Raw genomic sequence first — 23,412 nt, forward strand, 5'->3', positions numbered from 1 at the left:
TTTGTTTACCATCAGAGTTTATTTTGAGCATAGAAAAATCTCTATACATCAACGAGAAGATCACAGCTCACAAACAAAAATTACTTACACTTTTCAAAACACAAACTGAAGAAATACCAACAGAAATACCAACAACCTGCAGAGGACTCTCATCTACTCATTTCCTTTTTCAAGTTCCTCCTACAGTCTCCTACAGTTTTAAAAAGTACAAACTGAAAAAGAACAACCGACAAACCCACCCCACTGCCCTCCTCCCAAAAAGTCCCACCTACTTAAATGTTTCTGGCCCCCATCAAAAAGATTATTTAGGGAAATTTTTTCTGGATTTCAATGTTGCCCAAGCTTGAACTCAGAACACTTCAAACAGTGAAAAGCACTTATCAAGAGCCCTGAAGTTAAATATTAAGAAGTTAAAATAACTTCTCAAATATTTGAGAACAAATTAGTGGGGAAAAATAGGTGTTTAATGTTTGTAGTAAAGTGAACTCTAAGCCAAAGACAGAAGAGGTACTACTACATTGAAGAGTTATAGGTAATATTGCAAGAAGAAATGAAAAGAAAAAACTTTTCTAAAAGAGAGGTTTGACAGTAAATGTTAGATACCTCAGAGGCCTTAATGAGTTTTTTGGTCTTTATGAAACAATTTTGATTAAATATTACTAAGTAAACTGTTCTATTATTAAAACACCTTTTCAGTAGACAGTTCACACTTTCTGTTAACTTTTCTTTCAAATAAATAGCAAAGACAGCACACTGCAAAAAAAAGCACCAAAATAACTACACTTATCAACAAATTATATCACCTTACCCTTCAGAAGAAAGCTGTGGGGCAGGGAAAGTAAACAGCTGTTTGAAAAAAAATGCTAGAGACATATTAAGTCCAGACTACATCCATATGTGTTGTCTGTTGGATTATAAGTACTAACACTGACTCAAGCTAAAAGCTTGTTGGGCTGGGGTTATTATTTTTTCAGCATCTGTGTTTGTGGTTTGCTTCATACCATTTTCTTTTAAACTTCATTTTAAAGTGGAAGTAGGAGTGCTGTGTCTGTGTGGGTGTTTTTATGAGTGCATGGTTAGGCAACATTACGAAAAATCTGACTCTGACTGTAGTAAGCACGTAGGCAGTGTTCCAGGGGAGAGAAAATTGCTCAGTGCAGGTTGTAGCAAGACAAACATGAACTTAAGAGGATATTTATATAAGATTATATTACACAAGTCTTTCAGACTGAAGATAATAAATACAATCCTTATCTACAATGATTTGTGTATTTTGCTGTCCTTTAGACTAGGTCTTTCTTATGAGTAAAAAATAAACCGACGTTAATGTAGTAATTGCTGAGGGTGTGGTAGAAGTGTGATTTAAATAGTTAGAGGGTGAAAGTTAGAGGAAGCATGACACAAGTAGGTCTGCTCTTCTGTTTCCTCCCTTTTGTTGGTAGTTCCTTGCACAAAGATGTCTCTCTCTTCTTTGTGCCTGTGTTCATGATCTGTGCCTCTTCCATGCCTTCTGAGTTACTGAGTTGGCCTTATCATTTCTGATTGACATGTATCTGCTTTTTAATTCTGAATTCCCTTGGACAAGATCTTCTCACTGCTGCCAAGAAGCAGAGGCACCTACAAACCCTTGAAATGCGTCTTCTGAAGCACTAGCTATGAGATCACAGACCCCATCAATATAGGATGGCACAAATATAAGAGCTCTCCCATAAATACACTGACTATCATCCTCTGCCTGAGAAAACACCATTTATGGTGGACAGCCATAACTTGGACTGGGCACAAGTTAAAATTATAAGGTCATGGACTGGTAAAACATTTTAGTTTTATTAAATTTTGGCAGCCACATCTCTCCTTTGGTAAGCTGGACAAGTTTCTGTTATGTGGTTGTGCGGGGTGTTTTTGTCTCTTTTCCTGTGTCCTTGGGTATTTTTGGGTTAGTGAGCTCTGAAAGCAAAAAAAGCAGCAACAAGCAGCAATTATCAAGAAAGCAGGCTGAGCAAAAAGTGGGTCTTTTTACCATTAGTCTTCCTTCCTCAAAATGACACATCAGACTTCAACGATCCTGATAGCTTGCATGGGAGACAGGAAATGCCTGCCAGAAACTGATTTCTGCTGGCCAACTGAAGTGGACATGATGATGCAGTGTCTCAGCCTGCTGCTCCTGCAAGGCTGTGTTTTCTTTGAGATAAGAAATGCAAGGCAACAGGGCTCCATTAGCTCAGCTACAGGTATAATTAAGCACAACTGGAGAGAAGCTTTAGGTCTGCATTTATTTTTAGATGGGAGAGATCCCAATAAGAATTCTTAAGTATAAGGTACCTCATTAGATCTATGAACAGAGTTTTAAAGATTTTGAAGTCTCCTGCACTCAAACATCAGTCTGTACCAGGAACAGCCTACATGCACAGTCTGACATTAACTTGATTTTCAACTCCTCCTTAGATTTTAAGACTTAGAAATTTGTTTGATATAGAGTCAGACAAAAATGCAAGGATTAATCAGGTGAACTGATTATCAAATAAAAATATTTATTTCAGTTACAAGCACAGGGTTTCTCTTATATTTCCGAGGCACAGAATCAAGGACTGAGTATGGTACTGGAGGTTAAAAAAGGAAAACCTAATCAAAACCACTTCAATCAATAGTTCAAATAACCAACCAATGCATCCTTGCCCTTCTCCTGCAAGATTCTTAATTCAAATAGAGTGCTGTACCTAACAACCCACCATCTGCTTTGTAGACCTAAATAAAAGGAAAAAATGGTCCCGGCGCAGATTCTTGTGAAGAAATTTGGCAAGGTTTAAAATTGGGTGATATAGAGTTTGGAGTGAGATTCCTTTGTGTTTGAAATACTGTGGGAAGAGACTTTTCCTCATATTGCTGTCATGGAGTTATACTTGGTTCCATAGCATATATATAACTCCATGGAGTTATACTATGGTGTTTCCATAGCTGTCTGCATTCTTCCCTCCCTTAATGCTGACAGATTGGAAAGGAGCGGATCAGGTTTCCAAATGAGTTGACTTCTTTTCCTTATATCTATGGCATTATTTGTATAAGTGAACAAGCAGCAACAAGATCTGGTAAAGAAGAAAGTGTAAAACTTGTGTGGAGAAGACAGTGAAAATCCTGAAACACATCACAGGCTGAGGAGAGTGATTAATTGAGGTACTCTCTGTCAGTGACATGACTGTGTTCTCTGTTAATGGTGAGATTCCCAATATCAGCTGCGGTAACAGGTACAACCTTGTCAAGGTCAACTGATTACTCTAAGCAACACACTAATATGGCATATTCTATGGTATAATTTAGTAAAATATTACCGTAACACAAATGGAAAAAATGTTAGTTTGTTAGTGCCCACTATAAAATTGAAACTTCCACCCAGTCCTCAACTGCAATATACAATCACTTTGGGATGATACTGCTTTCTCTTAGGGAAATGCCAAATTTTGCATTAAATAACTAATTTAATTTATCTGTCTTGTTGGAAGATCATCTTCATTTACCAGTCCTAGAAACTGACTGGATTGCTTTGATCCATTCTGTACGCTCTGTGGATGAGGCTGCTTGCAAGTAATAGTGGATTTCATTTGCTGTGATGATTTCAAAGAGGACATTGTCAGCATCATACTTCTTGGCTACAGGAAAAAAGTAAGAAAGTCAGGTATGAGAGAATAAAGTCTTGTACTTTCAATGTTTCCTCCTTTACACACTCTAAGGCGATCTCCTTTCTTTTTACAGCTCAGCCTGATCAGGCCTTCACAAACATTGGGTCCAAGACATGAGTGTCTCTCTCTCAGTGAAACCACTCATGAATTCTGCACATTTCACTTTCAGGAGTCACAGATTTGTTGGTCTCAAATCATGGAAGGATCTGCAATCCTGCAGACAGATCCTATTCCCCAAACCGTCCCATGCCTTGCCAGCTACAAAAATAAGATGTTTATGTCATATCTGTTTATTTTCTGAGATGCCAACAAACTCTCTTGCTGGATATGATAGCCAGCCTCTCATGTGGAGAGGAGAATGCATGAAATTAATGTTTCTTGGTCCTTGCAGCAACACCTTTTCTGTTCTCACAACTTCTAGCTTTGGGAAGGAAGAGAAGATGAACAGTAACAATTTTTTGGCATAACAATTTCTAACATGAAGCTTCCATCCCAAATTCATTAACTAAATTGATCAAACTCAGCTTAATTTGCCTAAAGGCTAGTTCTCCTAACACAGGGTTTGTGTCATGCTTTTGATCAGCCTTCCCCAAAGTGCTGACAATATAAAAGATTCCCTATTGCTACTTTTACCACAGTGCCCTTCCCCAGTAATTCAGACAGAAGGAGAGAGATCAGTTACTAGAATTGCTGAATTATTGTACATAGTTTCTTTGGAATAAAAAACACTTGTGATTTTAGGCAGATTGAAAGGAGGGGTTTGTATCAAAAATTTATTACAGAGCTCATTCAATATGGTTCCTTACTGTCTGGCATATCTTCCACTGCTGTCACCACGCAGCCCCTCAAGTGAATTGCTCCCAGTGGTTCTTCTCCCTGGGGAGAACATGAAATCAAAATGAAATGCAACACTTCTGAAACCAGTAGCATGTTAACATATGGCTACATTTCCAGAATGGAGACAAAACCATTTGATTACTTAGTATGTCTCACCTGAGAGAACAGAAAATTTTCAGTCGGTGTTGACATGGAGGGTTAGTGCTGTGGTTAAATACCCTAAATAAATAGGGAATCTCTTGTGATTTAGAATTCAGGATCTACAGAGTATGTAGTGTGGGAATGGGCCCATTAGAAATACACAAGAAATAGGATGCCATGTCTCAGCCTAGCATGGCAAATACCTCAAATATAAATTGCAAAATTACTGCATTGTGTTCATTTGCACTTAGGAACTAATTTGTTTTGATCAAGTGAGAGTATGCATTAATTCTAATCAATCACAAATAAGAGGTGAAATACAGATTGATGTCACTTATTCCCAGGTCTGGGGGGCACTTGCCACCCTGACTTTACAGCCCCAGAAACTATCCTTCACTCTGCTTTTCCAGAGGATGGCTAAGCCATGGAAGAACAGTCCCACTGTCCTGCCTGATCTTCCCTGTCACATTCTCATGCAAATACTCCTTTCAATTACTTCTACAGGGCACTGAATTAAAAACAAACAGGGAAATAAACCAAATCTCTCTTACTCCAGCAGGATCATAATAGTGAAGATATGCAGGATCATCTCTTAAAATGAACTTCCTCACTTTCCAGTTCTTCCTCCGATGTCCCTAGGAAAATTCAAAACCAGGAATGTCAAAGAACTGCTTGGCCTGCATGCAGATCTTACCCACGCGTGAGAGGACAGGCAAATACAAAAGGGAAAAAAACTGAATATTGTGGACAGGAAATACTCACTGGAGTAGGACTTGAATCTGCCTTTTCTACATTCTAATCTTCTGCACAAGAACTGGGCTATCAAACTAGAACTGGGCTATCAAACTGCTTTATCTCTCTCTCTCTCTTTTTGGTTGTTTGTTTGTTTTTTGTTTGTTTTTTTGTTTTTGTTTTGTTTTGTTTTGTTTTGTGCAAAACAGAGGAGCTTCAACATGGGATATTCGTCTAAACATATCACACAGTGTGGTAGTTATGACATTCACGTGAATTCTGTAAGAACTGGGTTTAACTACTTGCTAGAAAACATGGCTGCAAAGTGCCTTGCAGGAAGGTACCTTGAATTATTGGCATGGATGAGCTGAAAGTCTTTCTGTCCCTGCAAAGATAACAATAAAAAAATGCTTATCTGGCTTAAACACCCTGGAGGGCTCATGGCTGAGAAGCTCAGGCAGAGATATGGACATAAGTGCCTCATGGCCCATTTTCATGACTGAAAAGGATGGGTATGGAAGCATTTTCAGCAGAAGCAGGGGCCCTCCCAAGCAATGACCCTCAACTCACTGAGGGTGACCAAGTGCAGACTAACACTGGTGGAAGATTGTCATGAACCACTTCCTCTGGCATTTCAAAATACTAGTTTCTCAATTACCTCCTGTTTGCATGGAAGCTCTTACTAACTAAGTTGGTAAAAACATGACAGCAAAAGAGCAGCAAGGCGTGGGTCTAATTTCTTCCATGGAGTAAACTGATTAAACAAGAGAAATACTTGTTAGCACCACCAAAAAGTTCCTAGGCCCTCAAAGACTATTTTAACAGTGCAGGTTCAGACTCAATATTAGGAAGCATTTCTTTAGAGAGAGAGTGGTCAAATACTGCAACAGGCTACCTAGAGTGTTGATCAATTCACCATGTCTGTCAATGTGTAAGCAGCTTTTGGACAACAAAATCCTTAATGTGCTTTAACCCTTGGTCAGCCCTGAAGTAGTCAGGCGGTTGGACCAGAGGATTGTTGCAAGTCCCTCCCACCTGATCCATTTTATTCATTGAAGAATCCTGATTTTGCCTTCAGTTCATTGATATCTGCTTGCAATGGCCTTGGAAACACAACATTCACTGTATTGCTTAAAGTTTTGCAGGAAATTAAGGTATCCCGTTATCTTCTGTCTTATACATCAAATATTAGTGAATGAAACAACTCCTTTGCTCAAGCATGCTGAAAAAGTCCATGAAAACTGGCAACTGAATTGTACCAATGACTTGTTACATCTTCTGTGTTAGGACTCTTTCCTAATTAAAGCTATCAACTGTTTTATTTTGTAGTAAGAGCAATTAACCTTGCAATATTTGTCCAGAGTCCTGCTGCTGTGCTGCAGCAAGTGTTCCTTGTGCAAAGGCAAGAGAGACAGAGAAGAAACCTGCCAAGTGTGGAGATGCCATAGGGTAGTTTCTCTCTTATGTAAAGCTTTTAAGTGTAAAAGAGTAATCTTGCACCCATGGAACATCATCCTAGTGACAGGATGGAACATGGGCAGCACTGACCTGTTTCAGCAAACATCCTTGTTTGACAATTGTGCCTCTGAATTCTTCTTTTAGGACCACATCATCATCACTGGAATATCCCTCACAGAAAAATCCACTGTCTGGCTGCAAGACCACAAGAGAAATGTTACAGAAGTTACACAGCTGCTGTATGCTTATGTACATGTACCAATATGGCATCTTTTTGCTTCCCTCCATGCTGTTTTTTGCCACCCAAAGAGGATATTATTATTATTGTTGTTGTTGTTATGGTTATTGTTAAATTCTGGAAGAGCCTCCCGGTGAAGCTGAGGAGCTCTCCAAGTCACTGTGGACACATTTCAATGTGAGGTGGAACCACACTTCTAAGATACCAAGTGAAGACATTGACTTTCTGTGGCCTCCTCACACCACGCTGTCATTGAATCAATCTAAAAATAATCCAACAGCAAGCAGGTCACACATGGGCTGCTACAAGAAGCACCCCAGGAGGCCACAAGGCTGCCTTTACCAGGAGTGTCTCTGCTAGCAGGTAAAGTCTCCCTAGCACAAACACATTTAGGAAAACAAATGACTAGTGGGAGAGTCATTCTGCTGAAGCGAAGTGATTCCATGTGGTAAATATAAACAGAATTGTAATACCAATTTACTTTTTTTCACTTTATAGAAGGCATACTTTTTTGTTAGCATAAGCCCATAAGCCAAATATCTTTCAAACAGTATTTGATGTGATATTTCAAGTTCTCCAAATCAGGCCACACAATATGAAAAAATAAATGGAGAAGGCTGGGTATGACACCCAGAACAGGTTACTGGGGGATATTGAAAACTTTTACTTCTTTGCTCATGGGCAAGCTGTGTGTGTGCATGCTCACACTGAGTCAGATTTGATGGCTCTGCACAAAAATGGGTTTGTAGCTTCTGCCACTCTTTGAAGCCCTGTGAGAATGATTTACTCTCTTCTCTTCCACTGAATCAACAGGGAAACAGATGGTTTAATTCTGGTCACCAGTACAAAAACAGGAACAAAGTCTAAGTTAAAAAGAACCCAGCCTAAAGATGCATACTATGTGAGCCTTCTATCACGCTTTGAGAATTCTCTACAAATTCATTTCCCACACTTAGTCTCAGCACTCAATTCACACTTAGAAGGTGCCAGAAAAAAAAAAAGCTGTCCTGGTTACGACTATTAACGTGAGCAGGCTCATTCTGAGCATCACAGGAAAAAGACAATTAAGACAGATTTCTCCACTTCTGTACAATCTTTCCTCCAGGATTTAAGAAGCCCAACAAGAAGCATGAGAAAAGCAGAGCATCAGTAAGTGAGACAATAAAAAAACAGAATCAATGCTCACAAAGTAGTAGTAAGCATCACTGAGATCCAGGAAGGGGGTGTCTGACAGTCCCTCTGCAGCTGCCTTGGATGTGTCCCCAGCAGGCTGTAGGTAGCCTTCACTCAAGAGGGAAGAGGCAAGCAGGAGACCTTCTTTGCGATTTCGGATGGAGCTGCTGGACACCAGCCAGTCAATCACACAGGTGCCTGGTTACAAAGGAACAAAATATCAGCCACAAACCAAGAGAGACATGAAAAAGCCTAAAAGTACACAGGAAACAAGCCTACTCCATGTATTCATCAATCTCCTGAAAAATGTTCTTAGCAACAATATGGGGAGTTAATCTAGGGAGGTTCCTGGCCACCCAGCGAGGTACAGCCTTTCCAGCTGATGGCAGGGGCCGGGACAGCTCTCAAACACCATTTCTGATGGAGAAGAGAGCTGGAAGGGGACACAGGGCTGAGCTGGGAAGCCTCAAAAGCAGAGACTGGGGATGTACAGAGGATAGCCAAGCCTGGATCCAGGCTGCTATGCTGCTAACATAATGCTGTTGGAAATCACCAAGGTTGGAAAATACCTCCAAGATCATCAGTCCAACAATTAACCCAACACTGGCATGTCCCCCCGTAAGCAATGTCCTTAAGTGCTACATCTATGTGTTTTGAGCACAAATACAGATTTGATTTTGAGAGAAACAGGAATTACAATGGGACACCGTTTGGTAATGGAATAATTCTTCTCTATTTAAGTGTTTCACTCTACAATCTACTCAAAAGATTACTTTAATCTTTCTAACTCTAGTAAAATTTCATCCTTGTCCTTTGTTTACTGTGGCCATAACTGAACACTTTTCCAAGACATATCTTTGAGCATCTCCTGGATTAGTCAAGAAAAATATCAAACTTCAATGTGCTCTACAGAGTTTAGAGCTGTTTCACTTCTTTAGTTTTTCAACTCTGCACTCCCTTTATTGTATAGAATAGAGGGACAGGCCCTCCTTACCTGTAAAGCAGTGATTAAACACTCTTTTATCTTTTTCCAGCTTCAACTCCTTTATTCCCTTTTCAGGATCTTTCATTGAGAGATACAAAGCACTGTGCATGAAAAGAGCCACAGAAACTGTTAGCAAATAAAAAGGTTTTTCCAGTTTGTACAACAATATCATTGTCATCATGTTCAGCTCTCTGCAGAGCTGTAATATGGCTTAGTTTCATCTCTTGCATCTCCTGAAAAATTCAAGTTGCAAAAGCCTAGAGGTCTCACTACATTACTTCACAGCTGTGGGAGCAGAGGGCAGAGTGCACAAAGGGCTCACCACATCCCCCTATTTTGAGAATGCAACTACTTGTGGTGACTGTAGCATGAAGAGAGGAACACTCACTGCTGAGGGACCTTCACAGGGCCCCACAGACTCAGCAGGAGGGTTCACTGCTGTGCTCTGTGTTCACCCAAAGGTCCTGGGCTGAGCAGAAAACCTGTCCCTGTCCCAAAGCCTGCATGCTCTCAGATGATCTTGGCCCTGTGCAGTTTTTACTGTCTTATAAGAACACTTCAGGCTCATTTTTGTCTTGGTATTTACAGCTCAGAGGCAGAAAACAAGTCATCCTTGATTTTGAAAAGTACTAACAGATTGCTTCCCTTTATCTCCTCTTCTCCCTTTGCCAGTTTCATGTTCTTTGGCAGGCACCACAGTCCCCTCACCATCCAAAAACTAGGCTAACATCAGAAGAAGAGAAGATAGAGAGCAAGGTAAAGGTCTAAAACATTTTTTGTAACAAATGATTTATTGTATAAAATGCTTCTCCTGGAAGAGTCACATTTTGGCTGGCACATCCTCTTGCACTCCATTATGCCCAGGAATCTCTTTATCAGCAAAAAATCTTTGATAAACAAGCATGTTTTGGTAAATGATAGTATATTCAAAGAGATCTTTCCAGTTCTGATTGCCAGCTCATTTCTGACACATTGTACAAACTGAAGTTTTTAGTCATGCAGAAGGGGCCGTGAGAGAATCCATGGACAGACAGGCTCATTGTTCTTCCTGGCCAAGGTTACATGTCTGACACACTGACTGCAGATGGAAGTAAATGGGAGAGCAGAGCCATGAGAACAAACCTCAGATTGATTGTTTCAGGCAATCTGATGGACCTCCTTGTGGATTTTCTGGCAAATCTTTGGCCTCCATCTATGTGATGAATTGCTTTCTTGATATCTCGCACCCAGGCATCTCTCTCCTCCAAGTAGGCAGCTTGAAAAAAGTGGTCCTGCTGCTTGGCCACAGTAAGCTTGAAGACAAACTGGAATAATAAGTTACAGGAGGTTTTTTTAAAAGTTGCTTTTGTGTAGCCAGTTGGGCACAATTAAGCTGCCACAGCATACAGCATACCTATGCCTAAGGACTATAGAAAGTGTCTTAGAGACACAGTAAAATGATAGAAACTCTGAAGAAAACCATGAACAAGCACTGCACATAACTGAATCCTTTTGTTACTTCACCATCACTGATGCTGACATCATCAGCACATCCAAGGTCTGCTGTGGAGGCAGTTCTCCAGTCACAAAGAGAAACAGACAACTTTCCCAGGTATTGTTCTGGGAAAGGCTGTAAGGAGCTCAGAGAGAAGAATTACAAGCAATTCTCATCTTAACTTGCTGCACCTGGTCTTGTGAATATGTGGAATGTGTTATGGAGATATGTTTACCAAAAGGGTGGTTTCTTAATTAGCCTATGGTGACGGTGTTTTAATTAAAGGACCAATCAGGTCCACCTGTAGTGAACTACAGTATAAAAGGAGTGGGTTTCTTAAAAAAATGATTTAGTCTTCTGTGAATGCATGGAGTGTGGCACTAGTTTATCTGTGTTGTTTCTGACTCAATAGCAACAGCATGTGGCACCAGTACAGCTGCTGATTCTAACTTTTGCTGAGAAGTTCAACACAGCTGAAAGGCTGAAGTGATTACTTTGAGTGGCTACCTGGAACAGAGGCTACACAAGATTAAGAGAATAAAAGTGGGTATTTATTGAAGGCCTTCAATAGGTACACTTTGGGCAGTCAGAAGCCTTTGAGGGGCTACACCCAAGATGGACAATGGTCACGAGTTTTTCAGACAGATATAAGTTTGGTCCATTTACATATCAGGAGTTAATATTCCTATTACAGCTTCAGGTAATGAAGTCATGTACCCCTAGTTTCTTCCCCCCAACTCACTTTTATTTATACTTTCAGGGCCTGAAACAGTGAGGCGTCCTTGGGCTTCAGGCCTAGAGAATCATTTTGTCTGACCAAAACGTGAAGCAGTAGCTAACACTTTATATGGAGTTTTACAGTTATACACTGAGACTTGAAAAAGATGAAAATTAAAATCCTAAGGCATCAGAAGCACCCAGCCCCTGCAGGTCTACAATGGATGTAAATTTTTTTAATGTTTAGAGACATGTGAGCAGTCTGAAGAAGGAAAAATACCTCACATCATATTCAGCTACTGTCTCACAAGGGGAGAAAAGGTCATACACTAGAGAGTACCTGAGTATATTTGCAGTCTAGTAAACCTTTAATGGCTTAGTAGGGGGATGATACCTCCAACCCTTGGCTACACCTTAGGATCACCTATCCAAACAACAATGGAAAGACTGTATTTCCCAAAAAATGAGAATAGATCATCTAGAGGTAGTTGTAAACAATAGAAAAAATAACAATAACCTGAAAAAAACCCAAACCAAAACAAAAAAAAACAAACCCCAAAACCATCCAACAAAGTTCACACTGTTTGAACTCATTTCCATCCAGTGATCTTCTGGATGGAAAATCAGAATCTAATTAATCATGTTTCCACTTCCTCTAGTGTCATGAGAGACACTAATTTGTTCTGTAGTTGTATTATAATAAATATCACAGATTCTGACTCAGCAGGTGTCTAAAAATGCCAAGCTAAGCCACAAGCCAGCAGCACGACTTGATTAGGGCAAGGAAAGCAAAGGCTACTGTCAAAGAGCAGCAAATTTACATCAGTGAAATCAGCACTCTGAATGAGTCTGCTGAAGCCCATGTTTGTAAATGATACATTTCTGAACATCCCTTACGAGCATTTTCCAAACTATGGCCAACAGGAAAAAATCTGACACCCTGAAATTGTGCAGAAGTCCAACTGAATTTCATGGAAGATACATTTCAAACTTATAAAGCAACAAGTCCTCAAAGTCCATCTCAGATAGAAAAGTAGCCTTTTCTTATCTGATAATGTTCAGATTTTCAGCAATACTCACCTTTTCTGTTATGCAGGAAAGACTTACATACTAAAAATTAATGCACAGTGTATGACAAAAGCAAACAGACAGATCTATCCAAATCCCAATATTCAACAGTCAAGCTAACACCCCAGATTAATAGAATGAAATACCAAAGCATTGGTAAGATTTATTACCAAAGGAAAAAAATAGCCTTCTCAAAGAGCTAAGAAGCAACCTAGAGTGAAATGCTAAGAAGAGTTTTTACTTCCAGCACACAGAAAAGACTGGCAAAGCCATTTCTTTTTAGCATTTACAAAGTTAGGCCAGTAAGTTATATGGACTTCCAGGCTTCCTCTGAAATTGGTAAAGAGGTTGATTCTCCAGTCCTAGATATGACCAAGCCTCCCTCTGATGATGTACATCTGGTTGTGTTTTTGAGAAAATTAGACCATTAGACTAAACTAAATACCAACATTTTACATATTTAAATTGGGAGAGATGAATCTAACAATGAGCAACCAAACAGGATAATGCTGTTCACAAGAAAACCATGGAGAAAATGGAAAAAGCTGAAGAATATCAAAATTTATGTTACATTAAACAATGATCAAACTTTAAATCAAGGACAGCAGACAGTGGCGAATGCATTTTGAAATATAATCTCAAAATATGCAGTTGCAGCCCCTTCTGAACAGCCTTTATCTGTGCTTAACAAATCCAAGATTGGTTCTTTTCCCCTCAGCACCTGCAATTTGCAATTGATGTAGTAAACAAAGCATGTTGGTGATGTGCTCTGAGCTTTCAAATGAAGTCCTGGTGCAGATACACAAGCTGATTTAAAAATTTAACCAGAGAAATATGGAAGTTTGTTTGTGGCCCAATAGTCCCTGTTCCAAACTGGGCCCAGAAAGATGACACTATACTTAAAACTAACCCAATGAGAATTATCCCACTATTCACCATACAGAATTCCTGTCCTAAAAATATACTTTCATTTCTAGCCATATAAACTTAAGAACCAGAGTAATTCCCATTAGAGGAATAACTGTATGCTTTGACATGTAACTAGTGAGAAGCCAGAACAGAATGCAGAAACATTGAATTCAGCAGTACTGTAAAGCTGTAAAATGCAAGATGTAAAAATAAAGATACTACGTTTTCAAGGAATACATGTAGGAACTTAGGTATAATCATATTGGGCAGTACTTGTAAGAACAATCCTGGTGATAGCTTTGCTCATATGAATAAACATGTTCAATTTTTGACTATTTGAAATTTTAAGTGAAAATCCATCTCCAGGGCTACTGGTTTATGGACTTGCAGAACAATCTAATCACCTCAATATGAAGCATCTGCTCCAATGCCTGCTGAAGTAATTTGGATTGTTTCCACTGACTTGAGCAAACCCTGCAGCAAATCTCATTTATGAAAAGCTATTTTGGGTGCCTCAACCCCTGGGTCTCTCTTAGTCTTTATTATCCCTCAGAAAAGGCCCCAGTAACTGAAATGAAACATTATGGAAAGCTCATTATGTAAACACCCAATGTAAAATGAAGCATAACAGAAAACCCAGTGCAGCCAAAGGAATGATCTTCAGAGACTGTCACCCTTCCATAAAGATACAATGCATCTCCTGGAGACTGGTGCATCCCAAAGGATGGCTTTGGGCAGGTGAGGATCTCTCTCACTCTGCCTTCAGCAGACATCAGATACTTTAGAACTCTGTGCCTGCTTAGTTGAATGCACATATGCTGGTGAATTATTTTTCATTTATTGTAAATATGTTACTGACATTTTCAAGCAACTACTGTGAAACAATGTTGATGGCAGTGCCTTTCTGAAAGTTAAAGGAAAAAGCCAAAACCCAACACAAAACTGTTTGAAGAAGAATGGTTTGTGAGAAAAGCTCAATTTCTACCATTATAATCTAGGTATGTGATACTCTTGCATAGTACCCTTCATACCTCATGTATAGAGTAAGGAGTGTTGTGCTGAGGCTTGTTAATAAGATAATCAGCACAGGATTAACAGCAATCTTTGTTCTCTGCCTCATCCTTTTTCTATACTGTCTTAAAGACAGCTTGAAAGTTAACAGGCCCTTTCTCTTGACAGATGTAAGTCTAAAAAGACTAAGTAAGGATCAGGGTGGGTTATTTTCATATAAATATGGGTTCTGCAACAACAACAACAAAAAAACAAACACCACCACCACCACCCCCCAAAAAAAAAATAAAAAAAAAAAAAAGGAAAGAAAGAAAGCAGAAGAAAGAAAAGAAGGAAAAAGAAGGAGAAAGCAAAGCCAGCACGTCCAAATCTGACACAAGGGATCCTGATTCCCCTTACTACCAAACCTAAGGACAGGTTTAAGCGTCCTCACTTTACACATGTGAAAAAGTAAAGTTCACCATCTCAGCTGTGTCTCACACTTTATATTTTTCTAGAACTCTCACAGAGACTTCTATCTTTAGTCCGGTATCCCTGCGGTAATATTTTTTTAACTGTGGTGGAATAATGTTCCAGATTCTGTGGGACCCCTTTGTCAGAGGAATTCACGGGGATGTCATGCCTATTTGATGAAACTGAGTAGACAAAATAATAAATTACTAATGATATGATTCTTTGCTCATATGAGAAATCCTGTTTTACCAACTATTTTTCAGGAACCCTGTAACAAAACATGTGTGTCACAGCATTAATGTCCTTCCTGTCTGAACAAGACAGTTTTTCCTTGACAAAAAATAAATGTTTCTCCTTCTCACAAATACTTTCCCACTACCATTTTTCTGTGGCACTTAGATTTACATTTTATACAGGAGTTGTTGCCATTCAGCTGCAAAATGTCCTCATACCAATAAAATTTAGTTTTGCTCTCTGAGAGATTCAGAAGTTTAATAAAAACCAATCAACCAACCCCCAAGTGCTTTCTGAATTATTCCTCTTGAAGTGTCCTGAATTCAAATGGTGCACAATTCCAAGCCTGCTTGTGGCCTCCTAAGGCAAGTAAGAATCTCCACTAGGATAAGTGCCAGGAATTTGCAACCGTCACCCTTTTGCCTTTTCAGTGCTTCCAGAAATATAAGTATACTGTCAATTCTTTTTGTAAAAAAGTACGTACCATTCTTTTGCCAAAATCTTGGCATGGGCTGTGAATAGAGCTTCCTTTTAGTGGGATCATCCCTTTGGGACTGTTATCAGCCTTCCGCTTGTAGAATTCAATTCCATCTTCTAAGAGCACAACCCACATTGGCTTCCAGGTATTAAACATGCTGCCCTGCATCAATAAATCACAAATTATGTTCAATGAAGCACTCTTCATGTGATACTCAAGGAAGATATGAGCTTCCAGGGAGTGTCTGATTGATGCTAAAATAACTACAGTTTGTGTTTCAAGGGGAACATGCCACAAACCTCACCCAACTATGCAGTTAAATATTGTTATTTTTCTGACCACTATTTATTTCCCCTTGTAGTTGCTCTGCCAGTGGAAGCCACTGTGGATTTAAATAAAAGTAAAGGCTTTATCCTATGGGCTGTACTACAAAAGACTCCAAAGCAGGGGTTGCTGTGGAGTGGCAAATACCTTCCCTAAGACTGGATGTGCCTGTGGCCTACACACTGTCTTGAGGCAAGGTGATGTGACCTCTTTAATCTCACTATTCTTCCTTGATGTTTAACCCAATTAAGTGCAACTGTGTAGGTTGTGTCTATTTCCTGTTGCCTCTTTGCCAAGATTCCACAGTAAGTTTCCCTGCGTCTTCCCAACCTGTTCAGAGTTAGTTTTCTCTTCCACTCAATCCAAAACTACCTCACTTACCTTCTTAACCAAGTAGCCCTCCCTTATGCGCATTGGCTCTCTCTCCATGGCTTGGGCAATCCTGGTCTCAGCTCTGTCAGTGCTGGCTGTCGAGTTCCTCTGGCAGCAAAGTCTGTGGGATGGTGTTTTTACAGTACAACTGTGTCATTTCACAAGTTCCTCTCAATGCTAATCGCAAGCCCATTTCCTCTTACAGAGTGAGAGATAGGGAAATGCAGAAGTACGTGTGTATTTATAGTCTGTCTCTGACAGCACAGACAACAGCCTGACAAAACACTTCATTATCTCAAATACAGCCAGCCTTGATGACAGAGTCCTGGGAAGTTAAATAACCACTTCAGTGCTCAGTCACAAGAAACGGGGCCTGCTCTGCAAATACATGAGCTCTACCAAAACACACAGGGCATGGTGCTGCTGCTGCCTGGCGTGTGCCAAAAGATTTCAGAGACAGGTTTTCAATGCATCAATTCTTTCACTTCACCCTGCCTTCCAAAACTGGCTCCATGAGGGCAAGTATGTGGAGTCTGGCAGGAAGGTGGAGGACCCTCACTTGGTTAACAAGGATGCGCCCTCTGCTGACATAAGAAATTTGGTCAGGATTTGGATTTTGATGCTGAGGCCTCTCAAAGATGTCAGCTGTCAAATAGGCACAAATGGACTAGACCTGTGCATTACATAGAGCACTGACAACAAAATGCTTTCTACAATCATCTTTTACTTGCTGCAGAGCTTGTTTGACTTTATTTGGGAAAAGACAAGGCAAACCCATAGTTTTTTATACATACCAGAGTCACAATCCCTCTTCCCCATATAGAAAAAAAGTGGGGGTATATGGGAAGCAATAAGAGGCTGCTTCATGGTGTCTTGAAGTAGCCTCTTGTGTTCTTTCAAGCACAAGATTCCAGGTCACTTTTGCAGCTAACCTCATTCAGATAAGTGTTGATTGAGCCCAGAGTGACTCCATCTGTCACCTCTGCCAAGCTAAAAATTCCTAAACAGGAACTTTTTTCACAGACAGAAATTCCTGTTCTGCATATGACTCTCTGTCTCAGCCTTTACTCCAAAGGAAGTCTTACTCAGAAGTCTGACAAGGTCTGTGATAGGGGACCAGAGGGTTAGCAGAGCCTTCAGAGACCTTTCTTAGACATTCCTCACTGATGCCTATTTAGTGGTAGTCTCACAAATGAGACTCCACTCCTTCCTTGGTTATCGGTATCAATGCTTCACTATCCCAGCTGCTGGGTGTTTTTCCTCAATGTCTGAATGGAGATTTTCCTTTTCCAGGTCTTTCTCAATGAGTTGCTGCTCAAATGACACATCCAGTCTCTGTGCAGGCAGAGCACCTGTATGTACCATCTTTTTCAGGTTAAAAGCTTTAACCTGAAACATTCTGGTTGTGTCATGGTGCATTTTGTCCAAAGCATACCTTTTTGTGATAATTTAATCTATCACTATAGTTTGGGGTTTCTAAAACCTGCAGTCCCAGTACATTGTTCCTTTGCTCATGTAAGTCATACTGTTGTAAGGATCTTGCTGCTATTAGAGGCACTAGTTGCTGATGAAGAAAATAATCCATCAGTTTTCAAATGAAAGACTCCATGTATTCTCTAGCTGTGAAGCATACTTGAATTCAACAAATAGATTTTAAAATTATTAGAGACAAAAACTCAAACAGGTCTAATAAAACTTCATGGTGCTTGGAACTAAAAGTAAAAATTTACCACTAAAAAGTGATCAAAAACCTTGTCTAACATTTACAACAGAAAATTTGCCCACCAGGTCTAGGACTTGGAATGAATTCAAGATGCCCTGGATTCCCAGAGCAGAGATGGGATTTCTGAGTCATATTTCTGTGAAGGTTCTCTTCTTTTCCCAGAAGTTTTAAAAGGACATTTGATGGACTGAGGAGCTTGTAGAATCCTCCTGTATAATGTCTTTTTTGGTCACTAATTCTTTTTGCTTTAAGAAGGCGTGAAGAGGGTCCCACGGAGTCAGCCGAGTAATGACAATCACACCAATGGGAATACGTGTCCTTCTACTTTATTAAGCAGCTTTGGCATATTTATCTTTCTCTATACACTGCCTCATGCCACTAATGCTTAATTGGTTAAGTGGCTGCATTCATACATACATGAATTAATTACTGATTGGTTGTCATGCTATAAGCATTTTAGCTAAGGCGTGCTAAATTAGCAGTTCCCATAACATGCCTGGCATCTGGCCTCATCCTGGCACAATGCTCATTTTTCTTTGTTGTATCTATTTGAGCATGGTACATGGTCTATTTTGTTCCAAGGACAGTACACGGTCTTCAAAATAACTCTGTAATCTGCAGGTCAGGGTTGTCCAATTCTTGTAGGAGAACAGCATGCCCTTGTTCTGCCAAGAATCCTTCTACAAAGGTGAATTGTTTCCTTCTCTTCCCTTTCATTTCTGTGCTTTTGTCTTCAGAAAAAGATAAGTTTTTTTCCTTTTTCCAATTAGATAAACGAAAAATACTGGTCATAGGCAACAGTAAGTCTCGAAGTGTAATTTGGAAGCCAAATTATCCCTTTATTACCCGCCTTGAGGACATAATGCTTCAGAGCTTGGAGCTATGATTAAAGACCGAGAACAGGATCACAGTTAGCTCTTCCTTCTGTCCCTACTTTGCTTCCCCCACCTCAGGTCTGAGGAAAGGAAGACCCCTCTCGAGCTGGAAGGCTTTATGGGGAGCAAAGACAAAAGAACCTGCCAGCATTTCGCCCCGTGCAGGCATCCTTTGTGCAGGTTTCCCTGCTTACCTGCTCCTGCTGACTCAGTGTTTGTGCTGAATCAAGATGACAGGGCCCTGCACAATAAATTGGTGATATGAAATGACCAGGGATAGGTAATCCTCAATAGAATATCTATATATCCCTATACTAAAAAGTGGTTTAATGAAAACAGAAAGGGATGGTGACTCCACAATTTCACAAAAGCTCATTTTTCTAACTTATCTGTGTGAAAAGCCTTTGGAGGTATGAAATGTAAATCTAAACACAGTGGCACCTAGTCAAATACTCCAGAATTTACCATTACTAATGCTACTCAGTGTCAAAACACAAAATAACTTCCATCTAATGTTAGCTGAAGGCAACCACTTTATAACACTTCTCTATATTGTTTCTATTGCATCTTTAAAGCTCAGCTGGTCCATTTGCTGTTCCACTTTACAAGTCTGGTGCAAACTTGCTTTTAACGCTGAGGTTTGGTTTCATTTACCACACACTACTGCAGGGAAATCAGCACTTCATACCCCCCCCATACAGAAACATGCTGATGTAGCTGAATCATTCATGTGAGGCAAAATGGTCCTTAAAAACACAGTAGCTGTGGAGGGTGCAAGGGAGTATGGATTGTGGATGTGAGTCTTCTTTGTCCAGCCATTCCTAAAGAGCAGCACCAGGCATAAGAGAGAGGAGGAGCTGCATTTCTTTTACCTCTCCACAAAGGGGAGGAAGAGCTTTGCCAGAAAGAGAAGATAACCTGCAGTGTGGAAATCTGCTATAACTTACTATGTCCTCTCGATTTCTGTCTCAAGTACATAAAAGTGCATGATGTCAGATGAGCAGAATTTGTCACAATATCACCATCTGCAGCAGAACTGAATACGTTAGCTCAGTTTACTCTTCTTGTACAGGAGAACACTCTGCTGTATTTCTTCAGAAATTTCTTCTTTATTTCTGCTACTTCAGAATAGAAGTTCCTGCAAACACTGGGAAAAAAAGATCAACCACGTTTATCTAAGCAAGTGGGACTAAGACGTGTTTATACCAAAAATTGGAACCATAAAGCAGCTGCAAGGAAGGCAAAAATCTCAGTTACACCCGCTCCATTGCTCCACAAGCCCTTGCAGAGATGGTTCTAACATGTTTGCTGCACTGTAAATGCCACAAACCCACCTAATCTGCAGCAAAACACATGACCTATCCATAAGTATATGTCACTACAGCAAATCAAGCTGCATTTGCAGGGGAAATTATAACAAATGTTATATGTTCAAAATTATTGTCCCTATGGGAAAGACAATATACTCAAGTGATTTCCAAACAAGATAAAGACTGTCCAGCTGATTTTTCAGTAAAAAAACACTTCTAATTCTGCACAGAGGTAGAGGGCTCAAAAGAATCAAAGTTTTAAATTGAGAGCTGGCAAGTGTAAGCCTTAGCACAATTCCCTACATACAGAATCACACATATGGCTATTTTTGGAGCATGAGAGATGGTGGCTTTGCCTGCCCTTCTTGAAAAGAAACCCCAAACCACAACATTTCCAAATTTAGCACTGTGTTAAGAAATTAATCAAAGAGGGGCAAGCATAAAAAGGCTAATACAAGTATCACATGGCACCTTGGAATCTAAATGCTGCGGTTTGGCCATCTTAAATGAACCATCTTGTTGTGCCTCGAGGTACATTTTATATATTTAATGTATGTTGAGCTTTGCAGCAGGATTAGAGCATTATTGAGAAGATCTGCATAAATGTTAATACTTGAAAGCTTATGCAGTTGACATATCATTCCTAGAGAGATCATATTGAGTAGGTGCAATCAAGAGACTGAACACATCTCTCCAGAATATTTTCTAGATAATTCGGACCTGCTTAAAGCATAGGTCGTGGTTCATCTGCATGTTATCTCTTAGCTTTCATTGAACACATCCACCCTCACCTCTCCCCTACAGTAGCTCCCCATCAGTAACACACGCGGGTTATGCTGGTGCAGCAGGGAAGGTCTATGCATAAGAAAGAGGTCTTGGAGGATGCATCTTGTATGTAGCTCACACATCTTGCAGGATGTATGAAACTTTCATAGTCTTAGGAAGAAAAAGAGGTATAGAACTGCTGGGTACAACTCACTCACCACTCCCTTCAAAAGCACTGAGGCATTTGCTAGGGCACAGGTGAGTGCTCCAATCTTCATACGCAAGGGAAGGGAATTAGCTTAATGTACCTTGCTGACTCCACAGAAGAGACTGGGAAACCTGAGGTGCCAGGGGAATGAAAAGTAGATTTGAAGAACTGAAAAAAACCAAACCAAACCATGGACACACACACACACAAAACCCAAACAACCCCCTCAAAACAAACAAACAAATAAATAGAAAAACAGTTTTGCAGTTTAGAAAGATGTTAAATATTGTAGCCCACCCTTCAAATGTAGGTGTAGAGAATGGAGGAATTGACACAACTTTATCTTTTTGTTCCCAGAAGCAAATTGCTGCTGTGGCTTAGAGAAATAGGACTTTGTCCTAAGTCTATGATTATTTATTTAGCTCTGAATCTTGTAAATGTCAGCATGTTTACTTTGTGCTCCTGGAAAAACCACACCGACTCTTCTTCCTTCAGATATTTTGCTCCCTACAGAATATCAAGCAATTAACATCAGGTAATGTAGCAGCCTGCGATCTGGGACCCATAGAAAATCCCCATGGGGACTGGAAGGGCTTGGTTTCTCTAGCCAGGGCCCATTCCACAGCATCAAGCACCTTCATCCTTGGGCTGAGGTCAAGCCAGGTACTCAACATGCAGGGTGAGGTCAAGGGCATCCATGGCTGGAGACATCAGTGGCGGAGCTGGAGAACAGCCGTCCTAAGCATAATTCAGGAAGGCCATGGGAACCAAAACTAAACATGGGCAGCCTCAGGTGATGCTGGTCAGGGCCATTAAGGTGGGCAGAAACAAAACTAATCTCCCAGAAGGACTTAACAATGACAACCCCTTCCCTTGATCTATACTGATAAAGGGCATCTGGTGGGATCAAATAAGTAAATGTATTAACACAAGTGAAATTATTAGATCAGTCAAAAGAAGGTCATTGTCTAAATTAATAATTTCTTCTTCAGAAATGTTCTACTCTCACCATGTTACACTTGCATATGGTAAGACAGTTACTATGCACAAACATTCCATAATATGGTGCTTTTTTAGTTATCCCTCATGTTTGCCTAATACTGGTCAGGGATAAAGTCCCAGTCTGAGCTGTGTCCATAGAAAGACAATCATTCAGGCAGAAATAATGAGGGAAAAAACCCCTTCATTATAGATCTGACCTCTCATGTACTTAGGAAGCTAATTGCAATCAATGACTTCAGCTACACACAATTTACTACAACATGTCATGAAGCAAGTAAATCTGATCCCTGGCCATTACTTTTCACATACCACTTTAAGTGGTAGTATCACATTCTCCACAGGTTAGACCTCTGTGATTTCATTTGGAATTACATTTAAAGTTACAGAAAGGGCATTTACTGCTGGCAAAACTTACAACAAGCTACCAAGCAGCAGTTTCTGCAGAATGCAATGCAAAATGAGATTTCTCTTGCAGTAATGAAAAGAGATAAGGAGAAATGCACCAGGAGTGGATGTTGTTTGTTTATTTTTGGTTTGTTTAGTATTTTTGCAGAGATACACAGTTCTGAGAAGCAGGGGTCATATCCTGCCCCTATATTTGTGAAAACCTGAATGGCTGAACACATTATGAAGGTTGTGTTTAGTTGGACACTAAGCAAGGGATATTCAGTAGGATTTTGGGGTTTGGTTTTGTTTTTTTTTTTCCAATAGGTTTTCCGCAGAATGTATTATTTTGCTTAAAATTCCTAATAAAATTAAATCACCGAAACAGGCATGCATAAGAAAATGCAGCTGGGCAATGCTGTATCTACAATTTGGCTTTGTTCACATTGCACCACTACATGTACATCCCAGCCTTACAGAAACAAGGAACTGGTTAGTCCAGTGCAACCTGGACCTATGAAATTCTCGTAACAAAACCATTAACTCTGCCATAATGTCCAAGCAAAAAATTTATTTGTGGCCCAAAGCTTGTGTCAGACATAAGGGTGCTACAGTTTTAACAGCAAACAAGAACAAATAAAAAAGAATGGAAAATAGGCACAAACCTGCCTGGGTTAAAAGTAATCTCTTTAGAGATGGGAATGAGACAGGCTGAGTTGGATTATGGTAAATTGTTCAGTTTCAAGGATCTTTGTTCAAGATCAAAGAGCACCAGCCATATGTAGAGAGTAGTATTAGACTTCAAGACAAGACATTCTGATCTTATAGTGCAGTTACAGAGTAGGGTGGGGTTTTTTTCTATTTAAA

The 23,412-nt window shown here is 39.9% G+C and overlaps 1 protein-coding gene across 4 annotated transcripts in view; it reads right to left on the minus strand.

The window, feature by feature from the left end:
• PLEK (pleckstrin) overlaps positions 1 to 23,412 on the minus strand; it is a 25,082-nt gene continuing 1,670 nt past the window's right edge. For 2 of the 4 annotated variants that reach the window (XM_063152285.1, XM_063152283.1), the window contains 10 exons: positions 19,824 to 20,023; positions 16,288 to 16,399; positions 15,589 to 15,744; positions 10,361 to 10,542; positions 9,248 to 9,339; positions 8,267 to 8,451; positions 6,933 to 7,037; positions 5,204 to 5,287; positions 4,481 to 4,550; positions 1 to 3,644 (listed from right to left, as the gene is read on the minus strand). In XM_063152285.1, the coding sequence (XP_063008355.1) occupies positions 3,505 to 3,644; positions 4,481 to 4,550; positions 5,204 to 5,287; positions 6,933 to 7,037; positions 8,267 to 8,451; positions 9,248 to 9,339; positions 10,361 to 10,542; positions 15,589 to 15,744; positions 16,288 to 16,335 (1,062 nt within the window). In that variant the 5' untranslated portion in view covers positions 16,336 to 16,399; positions 19,824 to 20,023 and the 3' untranslated portion in view covers positions 1 to 3,504. Of the gene's footprint in view, positions 3,645 to 4,480; positions 4,551 to 5,203; positions 5,288 to 6,932; positions 7,038 to 8,266; positions 8,452 to 9,247; positions 9,340 to 10,360; positions 10,543 to 15,588; positions 15,745 to 16,287; positions 16,754 to 19,823; positions 20,024 to 23,412 lie in introns of those variants that run through there. The other 2 variants (XM_063152284.1, XM_063152282.1) reach the window with 2 other exon arrangements.

Source organism: Melospiza melodia, chromosome 3, assembly GCF_035770615.1.
Source record: "Melospiza melodia melodia isolate bMelMel2 chromosome 3, bMelMel2.pri, whole genome shotgun sequence".
NCBI lineage: Eukaryota > Metazoa > Chordata > Aves > Passeriformes > Passerellidae > Melospiza > Melospiza melodia.